The sequence below is a fragment of the Thamnophis sirtalis genome, unplaced genomic scaffold (assembly GCF_051295495.1).
Source record: "Thamnophis sirtalis isolate CommonGarterSnake01/CBP01778 unplaced genomic scaffold, rThaSir2_p1.2 scaffold_1, whole genome shotgun sequence".
Lineage (NCBI taxonomy): Eukaryota > Metazoa > Chordata > Lepidosauria > Squamata > Natricidae > Thamnophis > Thamnophis sirtalis.
In genome coordinates, this window is record NW_028261381.1 from 89,264,341 (window position 1) to 89,288,815 (window position 24,475).

The window sequence follows — 24,475 nt, forward strand, 5'->3', positions numbered from 1 at the left end:
CTTTTCCTTTGCAAGGGCTGCAGTTAAAGGTGGGTACAGTTTAGTAATCACTTGTTTTTCACCTGTATTTTTTTTTAAAAAAGCATCTGTTATTATAATAATTTCCCGCAAATTTCCAAGGTTTAATTTTCATTTTTCTAAGAAAGGGGTTTGTTCTTTTTCTTAGAGTTTTCTAGTTTTTAAGTTGGGATGCCCAGCATTAATTAGGTGGGCATGATAAATTTATTGAAAGCCACCTTGACACTTGTAAGGGCTGTTTTTCACCTAATCGATGCAGTTATGAATGTCACATACCGTAACAACAATAATGTAACAGTGAAGTGTATCATAATTCTTTGCAGTAAACCTACTGATTAAAATTGTCAGCACTAAAAATGTAAATTAGCTGGTTAATTTATAGAGTAATTAAAGGAGTATCAACCATCCATGGATTGTGGATTAAGTATAGTAAAGAAGTATGGACATACTGCTTTGAAGTACTGCCTGTAGAGCAAGTTGATAATTTATCTTGATTATTTTAATCCTATGCTCATGATGTAGACACACACACACACACACACACACACACACACACACACACACACACAGGCTTATTGCATTTAGAAACCAGGTTCTATTTCTTATTTCTAATTAGAATCAACAGTTCTGGTTATATCATAGGTTAAGAGAACAATCAGATTTGCAGCTATACGTGCTTTATCCGTATTATTAGGCCACAACAAGTAGCTGATTTCACAAAATGTAAAACAGACTGTGCTTTGGATACCTCTGCCAAGTGTCTCTAAAATTTGGCACCGATATAATTCAAGTATTCAGCAAATCTCTCATAAACTTGTCAAAGTAATCACCAGTTCATGTATTAGAAGGTTCTGAAACACATGGTTAAATTAGTCATACTATAAATAAGCCTTCTCTGTATAATCATATTCAAGACTGTGCAATCACATTTGCAGCAGTTTTTTCTGCTATTACAACGCTATTCATCAGCAATGTCCATAATTCCATTAGGATGTTTTTTTTTTTAAAGTATGTTAAGTGAACCTAGAAGACCAACATTGATAGCCCATGTAGCTTAATTCTCTTTGAAGTTAATCAGAGAACATATAATAAAGTTGCATTCCAGACATTCTGATTTGCCTATTTGCTCCTAAGATTAATATAATTATGCTAATATAACCTGGAGTTTGAATGGAGAATGAGGAATATACTTTTATGTTAGAAGAAAACTTCATTATTGGATCAGAATACAAAACTATTTAAAGACAGATATTTGAATGAGACAGAATTTAAAGAAATGTCTTTTACCGACAACTGAATTTACTTTTTCATTTCTTTCCTTCGATACTGCTGCATCAATATAAAACATAAACAATTTTAAAAAAATCATGATAACTATAAATACAATTTACTAGTTTGACAATTACTAGTGAAAATTATAAAAATACCAAAATATAAAAAATAGTAATTGTAATAATTGCAATAATGAAAAGTAAATAAAACAACATAAGATATCATATTAAAATAATATAAACAAATTAAACTAATTTAACATACATTTAAAGGTGGCAACAACAATGCTAAGTCTGAGAAGACTGAGCCTCATTGAGGGATTTGATTGACATAATTATCTATGAATTATCAAGTCAGAATTGACTTGACAGAAACGTTCAGAAATGAAGAAATGTTATGAATACCATGTGAAATAAACAAAGTTTATGTAACAAGGTTATAGATATAATTATATTAGTATCCAATTAAGAAAACCATGGACGCCAGATATGAGGAGGCCCTGGACAAAATCTTTCCAGAGGTTTGTTCATTGATTTCTTTGCTTGGATATCCCTGACTATCCTTCCTGCCAAGAAACTTTGGTTGCATATTTTTCCTTTGATGCTCTTCTATCAGCTCACTTTCTCTTCTGCTACACCTGATGCAGATTGATGCTCCAGGCACCTGCATATTCCCCTTCCTAAAATGCTATATAAGCCTGAGGATATTCTGCAGATATGGACATATTAAGAAGGCTGAGGGCAGTCAAGTCTCTGGTTATGTATTAAGTCACTCTGATATTGTTACTTAATGAGCTTAACAAAAAGGAGAAAACAGCAATTGTCCAAGTTATTGGTTCACTTTTGAATTTATAATCAAGAAGGAATTTGTTTATTGGTAAGTTGTAGGCAATTGCTCAGACTGTAGATGAGGATGGTTAATTTCTGTGCAGTAAGTACAAAACCTCTTGGTGTATGTTTATTCTGAGATCTTATAGTTTAAGGAAAACCAGGACTTATATAAAAGAGAGGGCAAAGCATCAGTTCAGCTTAAGCACTATCATTCTCCTCTGTTTTTGTATTACTATGTCTATTTCCACTTCTCTGAACCTGAGTAGGAAATTGTTTTGGCAGTAATACAGGAAATAAGAAACTGTTAGTGTAAAACCTACTGTGAAGTTTAACAGAACTTTAACTGTTTAGTAGTGGTGGAAGAGCTAATGCTGCTGTTTGTCTTTTCACTATTTTTTTCTAGTTGGCAGCTACATTGGAAATGCAGGAGTCTGTAGAGATATTCCATTGTATTCTTGTATTTTCAAAGAGAATAAATCATAGCACGAATGTTCTTCTAATCTAATTTGTTATACAAGTGTGTGACAGCAGATGCAAGACATATAATGAGAGTATGGTTCCAAAGTGTAAATATTCTGTAATGCTAATCAGATTTTATTTATTTATTAAATCTGTACAAAGCCTAGATGTTATCAATTCATGACAGGTTACTTAAAATTAACAGTTAAAACATCTGTGATAATAATATAATAGTAAAATATTCACAGTAGACAAACTTCTACAATGATATTAGAATAAAGTAAATAAGTGATCACTAACCAATACCATAATTCTAGAACCATAGACAGATAACCTGATAATCACCATCAAAATTCACAATTCATGGTTGTATTTTTCTTGTATTTTTCCATATACATATAATTTCTTGTTTCCATTTTTCTGTGGGCCTCCTCTGGATTTATTCCAGAAAAAAAAAAGTAATAAAATTTCAAAAGAAAGGGATTTTTCACTTCCAAACTGAAAGAAGGTTGAATGTGGGTATGAATAGTCAAGCTGTTCAATGTAATAACCTCCTTAATCTCTGTGTCTACCAGAATTGTTTTGGAGATGACTGGTCTTCATTCACTTGTTTGTCAGTATCATTAAAATGGCCACCCATAAGCCCTCTCTTACCTCGTGCTAATGGAATATTATAGCTTTGTACTAACACAGTTGGGACTATAATTCAGATTTCATAGTTGTGAATGCTGGTCCAAACATGTACACATATAGGGGATGGCAATATTATGAATGATCCTGCCTCTTCAAAAGCTTTTTTCTGTGATCTATCTCTGTAGCAATACATATGTCTGCTATATTCCATTCCTGCTTCTAGCCTATTTATAACTTTAGTAATATAAAGAATGGTCAGCAAGTCTCAAATCTGACACAACTGAGTCATGCATAGAAGAATCCAAACTCCTACTACTAGAATTCTGTGTCAATTGTGGGCACTACATTTTAAGAAAATTTCAGACAAATCAAAATATTGCAGGCTCAGGAAAGGACAGTAGAAACAACCATATCATAAAGCAAGCATGCCACTGGCTTCACATGATGTCTGAACATGACCAAAAACTAAACGGTTGCACACTGAAATATGTACATTTTGTCATTCAGTGGAAGTAAATTGCCAACAGCATTTTTAATAATGTCTCCTTTGTATATGGGAGGATCACTATACAAGGGAAACAAAACTACAACATTCTAAGCTTTTACTACCATTTGGTGGTTTTCCAGAGTTTTGCAGCCTTGTCCTAGTATGTTTGTTCTAAAATGACACTGCTTTTAACATTGTTAACCTATTGCAATATCAAGAACATACTGTTTCTGCAAGGGTAAAGAAAGTTTGACTGATTGTATTACCCTCAGCTGATTCCACTGTTCTGCTTCTTCATCCATCCTTCTTTGGTACTTGAAAAATAGATGTTAGAATGATCATGTTGGTCTATTGAAAGGCAGCAAGGGATAATGTACTACACAAGATATATATAAAATAACTAAGTTGATATATAAAATAAATAATAGGCAAAATGTCTTTGGAATTGTTCTTTCACAAAGCTGCTAAATGAAACAAAGTGTGTAGGAGAGCCTTCCTGTAATGATACAACAAAACATTGCTATATTGTTAGACATGCATTTATAATATTTTAGATTTTATATTTCATATTTTGTATTTTTATCTCTTGTGTTTTTTATTGAAATGTGATATAAATGTGCCATACAATAGATAATAATTATTGTTGTATTGTACATGTCAGTATTAAGATAAAAAATATTGTCAATGTTTAATCAATAATTATATGGATGTTTACTATATGTATGGACTTGTGCCCCAAACGTGGCTACAGATATTTAAACAAATACAACAAAACCAATTTCAGTACTGTTTTTTTCTTAAGAATAAATTTAATAAATTACTGATGTAGTGAAAATTACTCACCCTTATTGGTGACAATGTTAATAAATTCAAATCTATGGTTCCAGAATTTCAGAAAAACATTTCTGCATCACACCAATATTGGAAATAATAATACCAATTCCTCTAAGAAAAAAACGAACACAAGCTATAAGCTAGTAACAACACAACATGATTTTAAAAGTAGTCTCTTTATGAATGGTAAGCATTTCTTATGCCATATGGCTAATGAAATCTGTAGAGAAAGACTGCTGAAGACATGATTTTTCATGGTAATTCTAAATAATATGCCATGATTTTTAAATACTGAATATGTATTATTTTTATGTATATTTATATTTGTATATTTTTATATGAAAACTGTTTCCCTAAAAAGGTGTATGAAAATGGCAAAGATACCGGAGAGACACTTGTTTACATCAGTAGAAAAGAAATGGAAAGCAATTATGGAGATCAGCCTGGTGTTATACTGGAGAAGGTAGGATATTTATTTCCAACTATTAGCAATTTTTAATGTCTGGTTTATTTTATAGTATCCAACTGTATCCTTATTCTTACAGTTATTCTCTGTATAAGTATTTTATCTGATTCAAATTCTTACATTCTCTGCATTTGGTTATACCAGCTCACCAATATTAATTTAATAACCAATATTATTTGAGCTATACACAATACATTGCAAACATCTTGCCTCCATTGTGAGCAGCTTGTGCAGTTCTTTGTGGATAAAATCATTTGAATTTGTGTTGGGCTTAAGGCCATTTGGGGCAATGCCATCTCTGAGGTATTCAACCTACCATCTAATAACATCTGTCTGAGTCAGTTTCATTTCCTCTTGCTTAAAAAAATGTATCAAATTCTTGTTTTTGTTCATTTCATATTTTACCTACTAGATTTCTTACCTGCTTGACTTACAATGCTTCCAAGTCCATTTAGCGTGGACTTAAAATACATCTTTTTACCTAAATCTTTTTGGTTTAAAAATTTTATGCTACTTTTAATTGTTTGGTTGAATGTTAAATCCTTCTGTTTGGAGAGTATGCAAAGCCATAACATTGGACTGAATTGTATATACATTTTAAATAGCTACCTGAATAAATCTGATGTAGTTAGAAAGAACTATACTGGATTTGGGAAATGTCTTCTACTTCTGTAGTCTGTAGGGCTTGTTCTTTAAATGTCCTCATTTCCATTCCCATCTCTATCATTGTTCTTATTATCATAACATAACATAAGATAAATATTTTAATTTTTTATTGTATAATAGAATACTATAGTTTATATATACAAACTTTAAATTCAAACCACTGCTTAGCTATTCACTGGGTGACTTAAGACAGTAAATTTATCTCAAATGCTTGTTGGGAAGATAATTGATTGGTTTTTCTTTTAAGTGAGTAATAACCAATTCTTGCAACTAAACCTGATTGTACTATGGGAATTTTCTTTATTCCCACTTCTTCACCTCAAAACAAACTTAGTAGACATACATGGGGCATACAGTTGATGGAGCATTAACTCTACTTTTTTCACTCATATAATTTATTTCATTTGCAAGTATTTTTATTGAATCCCATAATAAATAAAGCCTACAATTGATATGCACAATTCCGTTTTTCAGAGCATTTTACATTCATTACTGTGTGGTCAAATATACTCCTTTGTGTCTTTTGGAACAATGGTGGAGGCAGACCTCTTTAGGACACATTGCATAAGATGTTCTTAATGGTAGCCGCAGGTTGGTTGTAGTTGTTTGTTAATTAACAATGTTTAATGGTTTTAACTGATTTTGATTTTATTTATAGAAAGCTGCCTAAACATGTTAGAGGTTAACCAAATTAATGTAAATACATCCTTTGTTAAATAGCAGATAGATTAGAGGGATCGATCTGGGATCATAGCATTAGTGTCTAGAACAGAGGTGTCAAACTCGAGGTCCGTGTGCCGGATGTGTCACATCCTAGCCATGCCCACCTCTGGTTTAGCAAAGGGGAAAAAATCTCAATACATCATGTGACGACAATGTGACACTGAGAGTTTGACACTCCTGGTCTAGAATGATATTAGAATTAAAAAATCCCAAAAATACTTTCTGCCAAATTTTCCTTTATTGATATGCTACATGAAGTGTAAAGCAGGAGATTTCTAATTACACTAAGATATTTCCTATCATTTTAGATAAAATATATAACTATAGACAATGATACCCCAAATACTTCCAAGAAATGAAATATTACTAGATGGCAATTCATGTGTTTATTTATTATGTTTGAAGTATAGTGTTGTGTTCCTTCAAGAGAATCAAGGGTGCATAGAAAATTGTTTTCTTCCAAATCCAATGTTTTATCCACTAAGGATTTCACTAGGAATAGATTAGGGTATTATCTCCTATTCAAATCAGCAGCAGAATGAATAACAATATTATAAGATTTTTTTTGTGCCAATCAAAACATCAACCTTCTCTTCAAAATAATCTGAAAATTACGTAAGTATAAAAGTTCTACTTACATGAAAAAACCAACTTACATTGGAGCTGTATTATCATTATGGGTCAAAGAATGAAAGTAAAGTATTTTGTATTTTTTGCTCTTTTATCATTTATATTAACACCTATCTATGTATGAGCTTTTGTATTCTGACAAAATAAATAATTAATTTTTAGAATTCACAGAAAATTCTGCAGAACACTTAATACAACAGACAGAATTTGTAAAGTAATTCATGCATTTTCAATTCTCACACTTCTGTGAGTTAGATTAAGGTAAAAGATAATGCCTCACCCATAAATAGCCTATTAGCTTTCAGAATATGCTAATAGGAGTAATATCACTAATTTGTTTTGAATATCGCATTTCCCTAACTGCTATAGACATCTCCGATTATTGAAAGATTTCATTTTGCATTAATGCAGTTAGAACTACAGGTAATATTATTGCATTGCTTTTTGTCATGTTTATGTTTCTGTAATACTGGGGTACCATCTCAGTTGTAAATACTGTCACAATAAGGTCATGGATATGAGGCCTTTGTGATATGCTCAGTTGCAGAAGGTGGCAAAGGAGAAAGGAAGATGAACTAATCTGTTAGAGCCTGGTAAGCAGAGAAGGGTGACAAATGGGAGGAGAGAGTGGAACAAAGTGACTCTGTTTAGAGCTATTATTGCAATGCCATGAAGTGGGAAATTGACCACAGTATAGGCACTCTGGCAACATCTTTATCAACAATTCTTTAAGAAGGAAATGAAATTTTGAATAGCTATACCAACTAAAATTAGAGCTGTAAACTGCATCATAAATAAGCCATTATGTTTTGATGTTCAATTGAATTATCTTGCTTAGTCCTATTTTCTTTGGGGTGCAGTGCAGGATTTGAATAGTTTCTGTCATGTGTCAGTAATATTTCCTTAAGAGTCCTGAAATTGTTAAATGAGTCTTGCTTTATTCTTGTTCATACATTGATCATCTAACGCCTGGCAGGAGAGTGCAGGAAAGCAGTCCTTGTCAAACCTCAACAAGCTCAGTTAAAAACACTAACAAAATGTAGCTCCAAATGTGGATTGGGAAAACATAACCTTTATCCAGAGCTGTTACTGTTAGTAGATGCTAACTGTTCTGTAGAACTGTCACATCTGCTTTCAGTCTGTGTGCCAAAGAGGTCAGAGCTCAACCATAATCCTGTTGCACCCCCTGCTGGTTAAAAGCCTGTGCTCATTTTGTTACTTTACACTGAGATAAACATTGCAGGGATTTCACACTTCTTTTAACATTCTATAGGAATTTAATTATCGTTTGGACATTGCTGGTTACAGAATACAAACAATTTTATACAGATGTTTTCATTTTATGTTTTATCTTCCATGGCCAGGTACGGCACATGATTCATCAGAGGCTCCAGCTTTCAGCAGATTTCAAACCATCAGGCCTTAGTCATTTTCCTACGCATCTTTTCGATGAGACTGGGCAAGAAATTAAAAACCCTCTTTTACTGCAGAATGAGCAAAAAATTTGGGTTTCTTATGGCGAAGATTACAGGTAGGAGCCTGGAGTTTAGCTTTATGACTGTCAGCAATGTTAGTGTTATCAAATTGCCATAAAAAAAAGTTGAATAGCTTCCAAGCAAAAAAAAAAAAATCCTTTTATTTTATTGTAAATTCCAGTGAAATTTCAGAGGGCTTGTTTTAGGCAGTCTTGTTTGAGGAATATGACATCTCTGTCTCTGACTTACTATCTTAATGCCTTGTCATCGTTCTTGATGTCTGCCTGTCAGCACAGCAAGAGGGATTTTTTCATGTCTGAATAGTCACCTTAATGATAGCAGATGGAAACACCACAGGGGTCCAAGCCCATCACCCTGTCATTGTCACCGGCTGCCCTGACCTGTTTCCATTCCTCTGTTTTTTTTCCCTTTGGTCCCTTTTTAAAGGAGAAATGGATGGTAATTGAAAAGGAACTTAAGCAAGATTTATGAAACTGTAGACAACACAATTCCCTGTTATCGCTCTATGTTTTCAAAAATAAAGTCTTAACCTTTTAAGCCTCAGTGAGAGAAGAAAGAAAAATAAATTGGTAAAACTCGTAAAGTCTGGACAACTGAATCTAAAAATAGAAGAGAGCTAGGCTGTACAATAGATTGTTTACAATATTTCAAGAAAGATGGGCATGTTTATTATAAAGTATTTCATAGAATCGGTACTATTTCCTCAGATGATAATACATGAATTTCAGAATTACTCCTATCCCAGCCTAGTCTGACTGAGATAAATTATTGAACGAAGTCTGGAGAGTTATCAAGGAAACTTTCTTATTTATATTAGTGTTATGAGCGTATTCATAAAATATTTTTGGCTCTAAATATGGAACACTTTTATAGTTCTTACATAATCGTCATAATAGTTATATATTTGTAAAAATATTTCATCAGTTATCATACGCAGATTCCTATCTTTTGGACATTGCTGATTACAGAATACAACCTACAGAATACATTTCCTAATTTTATATATAGATTATCATTATATTGGGATTATATATAATTGCCAATTAATATAAAACAATATCAGTATGCTTTCATTGAACTTTCTGTTTTGTTAGTGTTATAAATATTTTCACAAGATACTTTTTCAGCTGTAAGCATAGAACATTCTAATATGATAGTAAAATTATGACTTTATATTTATGTAAAATTATGTAATCAATTTACATATAAATTCCCATATATATTCTGCCATTTAATATAAAAATGAATCTGCATTATTTCATTTCATTTTCTAGAAGTGCTTTTTTACACTACTTTTCTTTGTAAATAGAAACAATTTTATAGGCAGTTATAGAAATGTTGTGCTACCTAATATAAGTGTTTTCTTTCAGTTTTTTTTAAAAATGTGCAGTTCTCTACCTTTTTGCTCAATTTTAAGTTCCACCATGTTCAATGAGTCTAGGTGAGGACAGGTGATGCAATATAAACAATTTAGTACTCAAGTGCTGTAGAATTATGTTATGACTAAAATGAAAATGAAATACTATAATATACATAACATTGAAAATAAAATGTTAAATATCAAATAATAGGTCCATAAATATTCTACAAGTCTACTTCCTATTTTATCTTATTTCAAAATAGTAAGCCAATTTACTGAATAACGTAAATGTAATAATTTTATAAATGAACAATCTCTCTGTAATATACCAACAAAATTTATATTCTATAGAAACCAGGCTTGTTTTGCTTTTGGTAGCCTTGTTATGGAACAAGACTGTTGTTGTGATTGGATTCTTCCTGCATACCTTCAGTGTGATTGCTCATCAAATGAGGGTAGTTCTCCAAGAATGTGTTTTACATAATTATTTTGAAAAGGTCTATGCTAAAAAAGAATCTGCCATTTATTCTGAAACTTAATTATATAGTTATTGTAATGAATCATGAAGATGAAAGAGAAATGAAGTCTGAGCCACCAGAGTTGTCAGAATAAAAAAAAATGGTGGTGAATTTATGAAAATTAAAAGTTTCTGATTTTCCACCTATAGATTCCAATTGTTAACCCTGATCTTTTGTGGTATTCATGAAATGGCCACCTATTGAAGAAATTAGCATTTGAAAAAATCAATATGAAATGCAGGGTATGTTTCTAAAGTGCTGGTTTCTTCATTTCTAAAAAAAGGTTCCAGTCTAAAAACTGTATATATGTAGTGATATACATCATCTTTGTGTTGACATAGATATTATTTTTTCCATGGGATTATTTATTCCTTTTAAAGAATAGTGTACCTATTTAGCAATATTCTTTCCAAGCAAATAATTTCCTGAATGGCAATGCCTGCAGTTTAAATGATAGCATGTAGTGGACTTTATTCACTCAAATGAACTTGAAAGCACTTCCCTGAAGCTGGTTCATAATTTGACCTCAAATACAATATTTAACTATGATTGTTGCTCTATTAATAATTAAGTACATAGGCATAAGAGGGAAAAAAGATGTAGTTTCCCAAAAGAGAAAAGTGCTGATCAATGCAGGAAGCATTCAAACTAATAAAAACATTAGCTTACATTTAAGCTAGATTCAAATGGAAACGAAAGAAAAGAAACATAAGTTCTGAAAGAATCAATAGGAGATAAAAGCTTTTTGATTTTTTTTACAATAAATGATAATAAATTATGTTCATTACTGAAATGTGTATATGTATATATGTGTGTGTGTGTGTGTGTATGTATGTATGTATGTATGTATGTATGTATGTATGTATGTATGTATATATATATATATATATATATATATATATATATATATATATATATATATATATATATATATTTGTGAATTGTACATGAAGTGCATCTTATGATTTGATAAGAAAAACATCATAAATGCCGTTTGCCCTAATTTATTGACACAACAGCTTGCACTTCATATTTCCCTTTTCCGTCAACCTGTGACATATTTCCAATATGTCTGTCTTTTCCTTTCCCTCATCCTTACCAACAAGTGAATGGGTCTTGGGTCTTGCTCTGATGGTGGAATACACATAGCATGAAAATGTGAAGCTTGTGAAGAAAAATAGCTTTTTTATAGCACTCCGCAGAAAGCATTTCAAAATCATTCTTCTGAAGGGTTTGGTTTTATTGAAACTACATCCCTATTATTCCTCTCAAGTCATGAACTCTTTCCCCCCACAAATTCCTGGGTCATTGGTTGCTTCTAGACAGAGGGCTCCTAGTGCTACCAATCAAAGTACATTGTGCCGCTATTCTAGTTTTTTCTCTCTCCTTAATAGATTTTCTTTTATAGTAAGAAAGATGGAAGCATTGGGGGGTGGGGGGCAGAAGATTTCAAATGGTAGATTGTCATCTGGATCATTTGTAAAATCTGTGAATGAGGCAGAATAATTGTACAATTAAGAGCATTGTTTCATTTTGGTATAGGTTGGCATATCAAATTGCCACTATTATTTCACCATGTTCCAATATTTGAGATCAGCAGCAAGCAATGTACTTCTGTATATTCAACAGCTCTATTACCCGTCCCTAAGAAGTACTAATGTTTTAATATTGTAATACATTATAATTAAAAAACAAATAATTTTAAGAACCATAATTTTGTTAAAACAATGAATAAAGAAATGTTTTAAAGTAAAGCGACCAACTGCCCCTGCAAAGAGATGAAGTAAAGACTTAAAAAAATAGAGAGATTTTAGGCAGATAGAAATGCCAGTAACAAAAATAAAGGAAAGATGCAAGAAAAGATTCCATTGGAACTGATTGTCGGGTATTCTGAGGACAATTTGCATTTGGATGGACTTGAATGTGTGGTTAATCCAAAAAGGGGTGGGATAGTCTTAGGTAATGGCATCTGGCTTGTTAGAAATGTAAAATGTATAACAAAGACTGCAAGTATGGCAGGATCATGAATGAGTAATTTTGTTTATTCAGAAACTGCAATTTTATCTCTGAATTTGGTTTCTAATGAAGCAGAAAACTATAGTTTCAAATGAATAGTCATTGTTATACATTCTTCCCGCATAACAGAAATTGTAGAAATTGTATGTGCATTTTGTACTTGTATTCACACCTGAACATTCAATTATTCAAATACAGCTGTTCTGTAATTCTCTCCCATTTATCAGGAAACTTCTGGCTTATTGGAAATTTACTGTAAACCTTCAAACAGGATTTAGATGACAGTAAATCTATTTTCAAAAATGGCTTTCTTTTCTTCACCATGCTGGATTGCTTAAGATCTGCTGAGAGTTGGGAGGCTTTCCAGATATGATTTTGAGTGGATGTGATGGTTTCAGGAGAAGGAGAATTTTGCCATTCTGTTCGACCAGCATAATAAAAGCATAATAAGAGCATAACATTGGATTCCTTTTAGATATAATTGCGAATGTTTAGGGTTCCTAAATAGACAGAATTTTATTGGCCTGGTCAGGATTTTGCCCTCCTAGCTATTGATTAGAATTGGTGAGTGCATAGCTGGAAGGTATATCATTCAATTCACTTTGCTATTAACATTGATATAAGCACTGGCAACATCTGTGACTAAAGACTACTTTCTGTTGTAGAATATATGGATACTGTATGTAATGGGGGGAATGTAGGGATGGATAACTTTGTGGGATAAGAAAAGGGAAAGAAAAAGAACCAGGAAACAATTGGACAAGAGAGGCAAGGCAGGCTTAACAGTCAGAGAAGAAATTTAGGATGGACATCTCCTCCAATTGATGGTTAAAAGTTGCGGCAGGAAATCTATACCTTTAGACTTGCAAGGATTCTGTTAATATAGATTTACAATACAGTAGATTTAGCTCATCTAGTTGTGTTTCCTGTCTACTTTATCCTGGAGAGCTAATAGGATGCATGTGGTGTAGAGGTTTTGCACTATGAAAAAAAATGTATACTTTATGACAGTGCTGATATGCAATACAATTTCATAAGCAGCATAAAGAAACCTTCTTCCCTCTCAGTTTTCCAATATCCCCAGCTTGCTACATAAGACATAAGACTTAAACTTGTTTGTTACCTCAATACTAAACATATAGAAATGTCCTAGCTACATACCCCTCCAACAATCTTTTTCTCCTGCCTCCCCCGCTATACCCCTTTCTCCAATATTACAACTCAACAAATAATGGAGAATATATTCAGCAGAAATATTATAAGGTTCTAATTCTATGAAACCCCCTATCTTCCTATTCCTTGAATAGTTCATATTTATAATTAGAGAAAAGAAGGATCAGAAGGAAGAATATCTGCATGGTTTCTAAATTTCCCATAAGTTTAAATATGGATTTATGAATACACTGTATAGAAAAGCTAAGTTTCAAATAAGTCATATGCAATTATTGCTTAAGTACATGAGATGTTACCAAACAAAGGCAACAGCAGTATCTGAAAATGTTGCACACATATACAATTTACATTCAGAGGAATGTTATGCAACCCATTTATACTAAATCAACAGGCTCTTTTAAAATGCCCTTAATATATAGTATGGAAAATAGAACTTTGAACTTCTTATAATATAAAATTTATTTTGTGTCTTATTTTTAAAAAGTTGAATTTCAACAAGATATCACTATTTGAATATGAAAGTTACTCACAGGTGGACACACCTTAAAATTGTGTATATTTGGTTAACGGGTTGCAATCAATTTTTTTTAACTCAGAGTTGCTTTGTAGAGTGAAATAGATGTCAAATAAATTTAATAAATAATTTGCAATTTCTTGCCTCTCATTAAGTTCCAGAATCTAGCTGAAAAGAGATAATCCCAAAAGCTAAGCAGGGGCTGAACTTAATTAATACTGAATTGAATTGAATTGAATTGAATGGGTTTTTTATAGGCCGCCCTTTTCCCTGAGGGGACTCAGGGCGGCTAACAACTCATAGGAAGGGGGATACAAACAATAACATATAACATTACATATAATTAAAAAGTAAACAACATTCATCCAACATTCGGGTGGGGGCAGATCAATCTCTACCCCCAGGCCTGGCAGGATAGCCAGTTCTTGAGGGCTGCGCGGAAGGTCTGAAGGGTGGTGAGGGTATGGATCCCCACGGGGAGCTCGTTCCAGAGGGTCGGAGCTACCACTGAAAAGGCTCTCCTCCGCGTAGTGGCCAGCCGGCACTGGCTGGCAGATGGCACTTGGAGGAGGCCTAATCTATGAGATCTAATCGGTCTCGAGGAGGTAATCGGCAGGAGGCGGTCTCCCAAGTACCCAGATCCACTACCATGGAGGGCTTTATAGGTGGTAAGAAGCACCTTGAAGCGCACACGGAGATCAACAGGTAGCCAGTGCAGCTCGCGGAGGATAGGTGTTATGTGGGTGAACCGAGGTGCACCCACAATCACTCGCGCGGCCGCATTCTGGACTAGCTGAAGTCGCCGGATGCTCTTCAAGGGCAGCCCCATGTAGAGCACGTTGCAGTATTCCAGCCTAGAGGTCACGAGGGCGCGAGTGACTGTTGTGAGAGCCTCCCGATTCAGGTAGGGTCGCAACTGGCGCACCAGGCGAACCTGGGCGAATGCCCCCCTGGTCACAGCCGACAGGTGGTGATCAAAGGTCAGCTGTGGATCCAGGAGGACTCCCAAGTTGCGAACCCTGTCTGAGGGGTGTAAAATTTGACCCCCCAGCCTGAGTGATGGAATGCTAGCCAAATTGTTGGGAGGGAAACACAACAGCCACTCGGTCTTTTGATAGACTTCTGGAAAAATGCACGCTTACAACAATCAGCCCTTCCACGAGACCCAGTCAGAAAACAGGAATGCTGAAATTTTCCTTGTTGCCTAAGGCTTGAAAATCTATGTTTTCTCTTCTCTGTCTCTTATACTTCAGGGAGTTAAAATGGAATCAGTTTGAGTTTCTTTTTAATGCTTTGTTTATTTCACAGACTTAATGTTTTTAAGTCTTTATCTTTTCTCGGGGAAGGGAGGGGACTTGTTGGCTCAGCTGGAAAGCTAACAGCCCATGTTTGAGACGTGAGCACTGCACAATGGGCTGAGTTCCCATTTCTTGCCCCAGCTTCTATCCATTTAGCACTTCGAAAACATGCAAAAGTGAGTAGATAAATAGGTACCACTTTAGTAGGAAGGTAAAGTGTTCCATGTATCTGGCTTATAGCTACCATGCTGGCCACATGACCATTAAAATGACTTCAGACAATGTTGGCTCCCCCGACCAAGAAACAGAGATGAGCACCATGTCCTAGGGATAGGACTGGACGGGAAAACTTTCACCTTTACCTGTCTCCATGGTCATCTCTATTGCTGCCCACAATAGTTAAGACTGTACATTTGAATACAAATTTCAAACATTTTAGTGGATATTGAAAAAAGTTATACAATATGTTTTAATAATGAATGCTAGAATTAGAATCCATTTGTCCTGAGATCCTATAAAAGCATAATAAACACATTGCATATAGATTTACTATAACATAATGTCAGAAAACTAAATTACATCTTATTTTGGATAATGAGATTTAAAGTATGGGCCAGAGATTGTATTCAGCAGGTTCTGACCAGTTCTGGAGAACTAGTAGCAGAAATTTTGAGTAGTTCAGAGAACTGGTAAATACCACCTCTGACTGGCCCCACCTCCATCTATTCTCTGACTCCCAAGTCCCAGCTAATTGGGAGGAAATGGGAATTTTGCAGTAACCTTCCCCTGGAGTGGGGAGGGAATGGAGATTTTTACAGTATCCTTCCCCTGACACGCCCTCCAAGCCAAGCCATGCCCACAGAACCAGTAGTAAAAAATGTTGAATCCCACCACTGGTATGGGCTATTTGTTGGTAGAAAAGTAACATAGCACCAAAGATCTTACAAAATCTTTTAATTAAGGCTTACTTTATTTGTCTTAATATTTATTTCCTTTAGTTTAATCAACAAAGTAATTCCTAATAGCTTTAATCTATACAGTTTTTCTTTGGGATAGAAACATTGAATATGAATATTTATATAAATATATCTGCAATTTTTTTTTAATGTTTGTGCTTTTATAGATTATTTGTTTGCCTTTTCAGGTTTTTGTTGGTCTTAATTTAAAAAAAAATATTATCAAAGGTTTCTTTTTAAATTACTGTGTGTTTCATTATTTTTAGAACAATACTATCTGTGATGGATAAGCCGCTTTTCAAAAATATCCTATGGATGGCTATTCCAAATTGAAAATGATTTCTTAACATAATTTACAATTCTTGATTACCCATATTAATATTTATATGCTTAGCATGCAGTTTAGCATATTTGAAGAAACATGTATGATTAAATTATGTTGAATCTGCTTTGATACCTCCAATTGCTAACATCTGCATAATCCAAATGATATATTCCTATTTTAGCTTTATGAGTTACAGTGTAAGAAAATCATCAATGTCAACATAACTTTAGTATAACATTATTAATTGGCAACTGGATTTATTCTTTTGTAGATGACCACCCGGTAGGTGGTTATTGTTTTAATTTCCAGTCAGCTATTTTCTGCTTGTAGATGAGCAGGTATTTTAGGAATAATTCAATTTTCTTGCTGTCTATAACCTATAGGTTAATAAACATGACAAGCTTGCTGTGGTGAAATTAATTTCAAAGGTAAAAGTGTCTGAACAGTTAACAAGCTTTTATCAGAGAGGTTACTTCCCATCAAATCAAAAGTTGAATAGATTTGAATACCTTGTTCTGAATTCATTCTTCGCTTCTGTTCTGACATTCACACCCTTAGCTACCTATAACTGTTGGTTTTGCAACTGTTTGATTTCCTCTCCATAAATGGTCATTTTGTATGATGTTTCCATTTTCAGGTCTCCCTTAAATCCTGTTCTGAGTTTGACCTTTGACAAAGTGACAGCAACAAAAAAGAATGGCATCACAGTTATTTATAAAACACTTCTGGATCCCAGTGTTGATTTGCTACGTAGATACGACAGGTACAACAATTTCTGTTTATTTGAGTATTCTGAAATATACTACCGTAAAAAATCAGAGAAGGGAAATTGGAGATGAAAGATTTAACTGTAAGGGTAATTGTTGCTTTAACTAGCACAAGGAAATGACCACAGTTTGCTATAAATCATAAAAAATATTGTCTTCAGAGAATTTGAAAAATAACTCAAAAAAACCTCTGGCTTCTATTGAATATAGGTAGATTAAATATGAGGACATTTTCTTTTTCAATGTTTATGGTAAAACTGAATAATAAATTATGCTCTATAAACTCAGAACTGAAATCCTATTACCGTTCACTTGGTAGTCATGTCCTTTGATGTTAGCAAAATGAAATGCAGTGATAGTTCTCAGTCACAGAATGGAAGAAGCTGATTTCTATTTCTGTTTATTTCCTGATTAGATAGAAGACAAACAAACACACATATGCACACACACACACACACACAAACACACACACACACACACACAAATACACACATGCACATGCACACATTTGTAATGCCCTTGACAAAGAACACAGTATGAAATGCATTGGGAGTCACCTTGTCCTAATGGCAAATAACTGAAAGAACCCATTGACACTTGGAATAACCTGAAAAAACAAATGTCCTTGGTTCTGCGAATAGGTAGTTAAAAAAAAAGTTTCTGAGGATTGTGCGGCTCAGTTGTTAGCCACGTGATCATCAGAAACTTCCCCGCCCCTGCTTTTTAAAGCATTTTTTTCCTCTGTCAGTTTGCCCCAACAGGCAGGGGAAAAATGCTTTGAAAAGTGAAAAAAAAGCTTCCAAGAATTGCGCGTCTCACAGCTGAACCGCACAATCCTCAGAAGCTTTCCCCTCCACTTATTAAAGCATCTTTTCCTGTTTATTCACCCGGAGCAGCAGGAAAAAAAGGCTTTAAAAAGTGAAAAAAAAAGTTGGCCATGCCCACCCAGCCACATGACCCCCCCAAGCCACGCCCACAGAACTGGTGGGGAAAAAATAGATTTTTCTTTGAGGGTATCCTACTAAGTTAGATAGGGTGAGCATGCTCTAGGTCCCCTCCCTTAAATGTTGCCACCTGATGGGACCTTGGAGCGTGACCCGACAAAAGCGCGAACGTCATAAGCGCGCCGACAAAACCGTGGTGCTAAAACCGCGATGTCAAAAGCGCGTTGACAACAGCGCACCGACAACAGCGCACCGACAGAAGCGCGATTTAAGTTAAGGTAAGGTTTAGGGTTAGGTTTAGGGTTAGGTTTAGGGTTAGGTTTAGAGTTAGGGTTAGGGTTAGGGTTAGGTTTAGGGTTAGGTTTTGGGTTAGGTTACAGCGCGCTTCTGTCGGTGCGCTGTTGTCGGCGTGCTTCAGGGCTCATTCGTCGCTCCTTCATCGCACGGTTTTGTCGGCGCGGTTTTGTCACCGCAGTTTAGTGAGGTGCGCTTTTGTCGTTCGCGCATTTGTGGTGGAACCCCTTGGAGATCCCTGATAAGGTCTCAGTGACTGCTCCAATCCTTTGAAATATCCTCCTACCTGAGGCCCAAGGAATCCCTATCCTTTTAGCTTTCCAGACGGCTGTGAAGAGAATTGGCTCTTCCCCCAAGCAGTGGGCAAACAGAGGGATTGAGCTGGGAGGTGTTTGATGTCATGCCTGGGGGAAAGTTTACATTTGTTTTTAGCCATGTTTTATGGATAGTTATGAGCTACCGTAGCAGTTCGAAAGCATGTAAAAATGCAAGTAGAAAAATAGGAACCCCCCCTTACCTTGGGAATGTAACAGCACTCTGTGTGCCTTTGGCATTTAGTCTTGCTGGCCACATGACCACAGAGATGTCTTCGGATAGCGCTAGCTCTTCAGCTTTGAAAAAGAGATGAGCACCACCCCCTAGAGTTGGGAATGACTAGCACATATGTATGAGGGGAACCTTTACCTTATGAGCTACCTAGAATCAATATATGACATAGGTGGCCACATAAGTCCTATAAATAAACATTCAAAATTTACCCGATTCCTCTGTGCCACAGCTGAATTTTTCCATTTTTATTATCCTTGTTTACACTAAAAAAAGAATATTTTTAAATATTCTAGTTCCTTATTGTTTTATTTTTAAGTAAAGAGGAATTGAAGAAGCAAATAGTCCCTCCCTTCACTGGGAGGGAAGAGAAAAAAACAGACTTGGACTTCTGCTACTAGAACACTCACACTAATAAAATATTTGAGATGATATATTAATGTAATTATAAAAAAATACTTCTTGCTTCTTGTTTTTAGTTGGGAGGCTTATGATGGATTTCCAGAGAATTTTCAATTCATTAAGGCTCCAGAACATCAGGTCTTGGAGACTGTGGAACCAGACAATCTTTTTTTCCAAAATAAGGTAAATAAGGATAATAATTATATGCCATCCTATATTCCTGGGAAGAACTCAAAGCATCTGAAGGCCAACACTAACTAAAAAAACTGGCAGTTGGGATTTCACATTGTTATTATATATAAAATAAAAAAATATTTCATCTATAAATTAAAATTTTCAGGCGTTCAAGACCTGTTTTCAATTTTAGAGCTTTTAGAGCTATCTTCTCTATGTTGAGGATGACATTTTGAATCCAGAAAAGCTTGGAATGGGCATCTTGTCAATGAAGATAGGAAACATCTACATTCAGAGTAAATAGTTAACTCATGACAACAGAAATAAATCGGCCTCTATCAGTCCCATGCTGGCTAGAGATTGTGGAGATTGTGGTAATTGTAACCCAGCACTTCAGAAAGGATACATCCACTCAGATGTCAAAAAGCTAAACAAAAATGAATAAAATAAAGACAAAAAAAGAGATATTTTAAAATGTTGGACATGTTCAATCTTGTTCCATTAAATATTAGGTGCTGAACCCTAATACCAGGGTAAGCAAGCCATAGGACATGTGAAACTTCTCAAATGCCCAAGGTGACAGCACTGAAATTTGGTGGCATGATAAATGAACTTCAGCAGCATTTTTTCTTGCACATTGATTTCCCAGATGGTGAACTTAATCTGTTTAGGAACAAAATGGGAAAAGGTTTTGAAATTAGAATGGGAGACATTTGCTGCCCAGAATCTTTCTATTCCTAATCTTATCCTTTTGATTTTTTTGTAATAGTTTAGTTTGATTATACCCAGAGTAATTGAAAGTTGGGTGACATACAAGTTTAATAAATTACAACATTATTTTTAATATTAGTGTTTATCTCCCCTGGCTAAAACATATGAACCCCTTCCAGTGATATTACATTGCTTGATTGACTCTTGCAGCTCTTGGTTGAATTGTTGCCTCCAGTCTCTTTAGTGTTTGTCCATTATTACATTAAACTTTGACCATAACTGTCCATGATTTTGAACTCTTGATGAAGAATTGCATTTGTTAAAGAGGTCAGATATCTATCATTGATCTTGTAACTTATTTTTCCATCATCTCCAGATATTGTATGATGCAGGGAATAAATTTGGTACATAAGTGTCCTAGAGATTGCTAGTTTTTGTATCAGAGAGTAAATAGCAATGCTATTCTTCTGGAATGTTTTTCTTCTCGAACTTAAGCTGGCACCAACTTTGCCTTCTGGAATCAGTGGAAAACAGCTCTTTGAAAAGGTGTTTGAGTGGATGGTTTGGAAAGATTCTGTACCTCTGGTATATTTTAGAATTTTTATTTAAAAATAGTTTAATTGATCTATAAATGTATTAATGATTCTTGTATTTCTCTAAAACCACTAGTATCCTGTGGGATTACAGCAGGCTATAAATATAATAAATAATACTCAAGTGCATCTTGTAATGTACCTGGCCCATCTCCCTTTTAGCCAATCTTTAACTTATTGCTGGTAAACCTATAAGACATTTTTTTTCACTTATTCCAATATGGAAAATCTTTCCAGCAGGAAAAGGGGACTTGAGTGGACAAAGAACTAATTAAACAGATGACTTAAGAGACACAATGACTTCATTTGAAATAGCAGCCTCAGAATAAACTAAAATGATTGATCCTGAATTACTTTACTTGTTGACAAAATGGAGTATAAGATTTTCTCCAATTCACACTCCCACTATTCCCAAGGAACTAAAAGAATTTAGAACAGATTTGGTTCAGAGGAATGCAGTAAAAGGAGAAATGAGAGAAATTTATTTCCTTTTTGTATAATCATTGCTGCTTATTATCACTATGAACTGATCATACGTTTTAAAATTTAGAATAGTTACACTCCTAATTATAGTGAACAGAAAGAAATAATTACTAATAATAATTTTTGATGAAAACTGAAAAAAAGCAATAAGATATTTTTTCTTACTCTATTTAAGCTTAAAAACGAAAGTATGCATAATAGTTGTGACATCAACACATTTATGCTGAGAACTAATTTCATAATTGAAGAGCAACTTTATAAAAATTAATTTCAAGGAGAAAGTCAGATGTTGATGGTTTTCTTTAATACTTTTGAAAATTAAAGCTCTCACTGGGATGTACGCAACACTAAAAGGATTATACCTTAAAGAGGCAAAAGTCTTGTGTTCTGGATACTTACACATTACGATTGTCATTGGGCCTAGGTAGTAATGCTCAACCACCTGACTGTTCCTTTTCATTCCTTATTGACAGTCAAACCCTTTCCAACCGTGTAAAATGTGTGATACATAATCCATGTTCATAAATCTGAGGATAGAGATAACCCAGGCAATTATAACCTGTTGCTTTTTTTATCTCTATTGAGAAAGCCTGACAATGTATCAGTGATCTGAGACAGATTATAGTACCAGCATTTTGTTTTGATAAGCACAGCCCTTGAAAGTAATATCCTTACAGGTGTTTGATATTTTTCCCCATACAGTTACTTATGAAGTTTACATTTTAATTTACATTTATTTATCCCACCCTTAATATTTTTATAAATGAGTAAAGGCACTGAGCGTATCCAGTACTCTTTTCTCCTCTTTTCACAATCACAATCCTGTGAGATGAGTTGGGCTAAGAGTGACTGCCCCAAATTTTAAATCACAAACTAGTAAATCAGTGTATGATATGAGAAATTTTTGTTTTATAGCACAGTGTTTGTATTAACGGATTTCTTTACATTAATGTTTCATTTCCCTACTCTAGTTTATTAAAAATTATATACAGTATGATGTATTAGGTGGGATTCAGAGACACTTTTTAAAATGAGGATTGTTTTGCAGTATATCAACTAATTCAGTTTTTAAAAAAAATAGAATATGGATTAAATAAATAAAGCCTTACACACACAGTGGCTTTAAGGGAGGGCTGATGGGCATCTTGGTGGCTGCAGTTACTAAATTATCTATTCTGGCATAGGATTAGGCAATATTTTCCTGAAGCTATGGCTCATAAAAATTCCTGCAGAGTAAAATAGTAATCAAAGGATGTTAATTACTGATTGTTGAGTCAGATAGATTATTTCACTTATGACACAACACTTTTCTCTACTGTGCAATATGATAGAATACATTTTAGCACAAGATGGAAGAATTTATGCATCCAAAGAAGTGATACTTAATATAATTATTTATACTATCTGTTATATCCTTGCTCCACACTCCTGGAAACCATAATATCATCTGAAGCTGGGTTAGAAGGATATGGTGTTGCTTTCTTATGCAGTTTTTTTTCCAGGTAATATCCAGCATTGTATCTCTTGAAACACAGCATGGTATTAGTGCTGGGTACCAACCTCAAATAAATACAAAGGAACAAGATTTCCTCCCCAGTGCACCACAAAATCAAACATGATAAGATTAAAGCCAGTGGTGTAACTAAGAGGACACAGGGACTTTCAGCAGGAGTTATGCACATCATAATACTATCCCTCACTAATTCCAACTATAACAATCTTCCACACAGTTGTGTTGCCTCTGATAGCAACATAAAATGGAAAGGGCAAATACATGTGTTGCTTTAAGCCCCTCATCCTTTTGTTGGGGATTAGTTCCCATTGTATAAGAACTGTGGGGTTTCTTGTCTCAATATTATTGCAGCTGGCTAACAGGTAATATCAAATTGAGCATTCTTTTCCCATAGTGTGTGTCTTTGATACCTTGAATATGCCTCTGCGAAATGATTGCTAGCTCTGAAAATAAAATGTAGCTTTCATACATGACTTTCAACGCAGTCAGAAGATCTTTGAATAGCCTCTCCATTACCCCAATTATAAACCTGTAATGTAGCTCAGCGATTTTACTATTGTCACCTGATTTGGCTGATTTTGCAGTCATATTTAAGTGGATACAGTTAATTCTATGCACACTTTTAGGCTTTAATCTAGGAATAATCCCATGAATTGTAGAAGAATTTACCTTTGAGCAACCAAATATTAAAAAATGCTGAATTATTTTACAACATGTAGAATTTAAACTGGTAAAAATTAATGATGTGTCACCAAACTTCTTTTATTATACAATACATATAGTATAAAATGCTTTATTTAGGTTGTTGTGGGATGATACCTCATTGTAATAAATAAATATGTTGAATCTGATCTGTTGTTACCTTTACTGCTATCAAAGAAAAAAATTAACATCATATTCTCTTATGGTATGCAGACTGATCCCCAGATGGTTCTCCTCATGTCAGTTACCATAGAAAATATGAGAAAAGGCACTGCCAGAAGAAATCACTGTCAAAATCCAATAGACACAGAACATTGGCCTCTTTCAAATATATGGCTCATCACAAAGGTACTCCTGAAAAAGATTTAATAATGTGTTCATAATTCGTTTGTTATACATGGGTGTCTAGGGGAGGGCAACTGCTATCTAATGCATCAGGATGTCACTGTGCAAATAATTCAGTGGTTCCCAAACTTGGCAACTTTAAGACTTGTGGACTTCAATTCCCAGAATTCTCCAGCCAGCTCTGCTTAAAGTTGCCAAGTTTGGGAACCACTCATATAGATTATGTTCTGTACTATTTGTGTAGTGATGTTATTGTGGCTTGCACCAAATAACTATAGTGGTTTTTTAATTGTTTCAACAATTTTGTATTTCATTCATCTTTTATAG

At 34.3% G+C, this 24,475-nt stretch overlaps 1 protein-coding gene across 2 annotated transcripts in view; it reads left to right on the forward strand.

Annotated features, from left to right (window-relative positions):
* The window catches only part of DCDC1 (doublecortin domain containing 1), a 265,682-nt gene that overhangs the window by 123,780 nt on the left and 117,427 nt on the right, over positions 1-24,475 (forward strand). For both annotated transcript variants that reach the window (XM_087718678.1, XM_087718686.1), the window contains exons 10-15: positions 1-29; positions 4,895-4,996; positions 8,383-8,549; positions 17,312-17,437; positions 19,705-19,810; positions 24,017-24,151. The exon at positions 1-29 is cut by the window's left edge and continues 136 nt beyond it. In XM_087718678.1, the coding sequence (XP_087574804.1) occupies positions 1-29; positions 4,895-4,996; positions 8,383-8,549; positions 17,312-17,437; positions 19,705-19,810; positions 24,017-24,151 (665 nt within the window). The remainder of the gene's footprint in view (positions 30-4,894; positions 4,997-8,382; positions 8,550-17,311; positions 17,438-19,704; positions 19,811-24,016; positions 24,152-24,475) is intronic.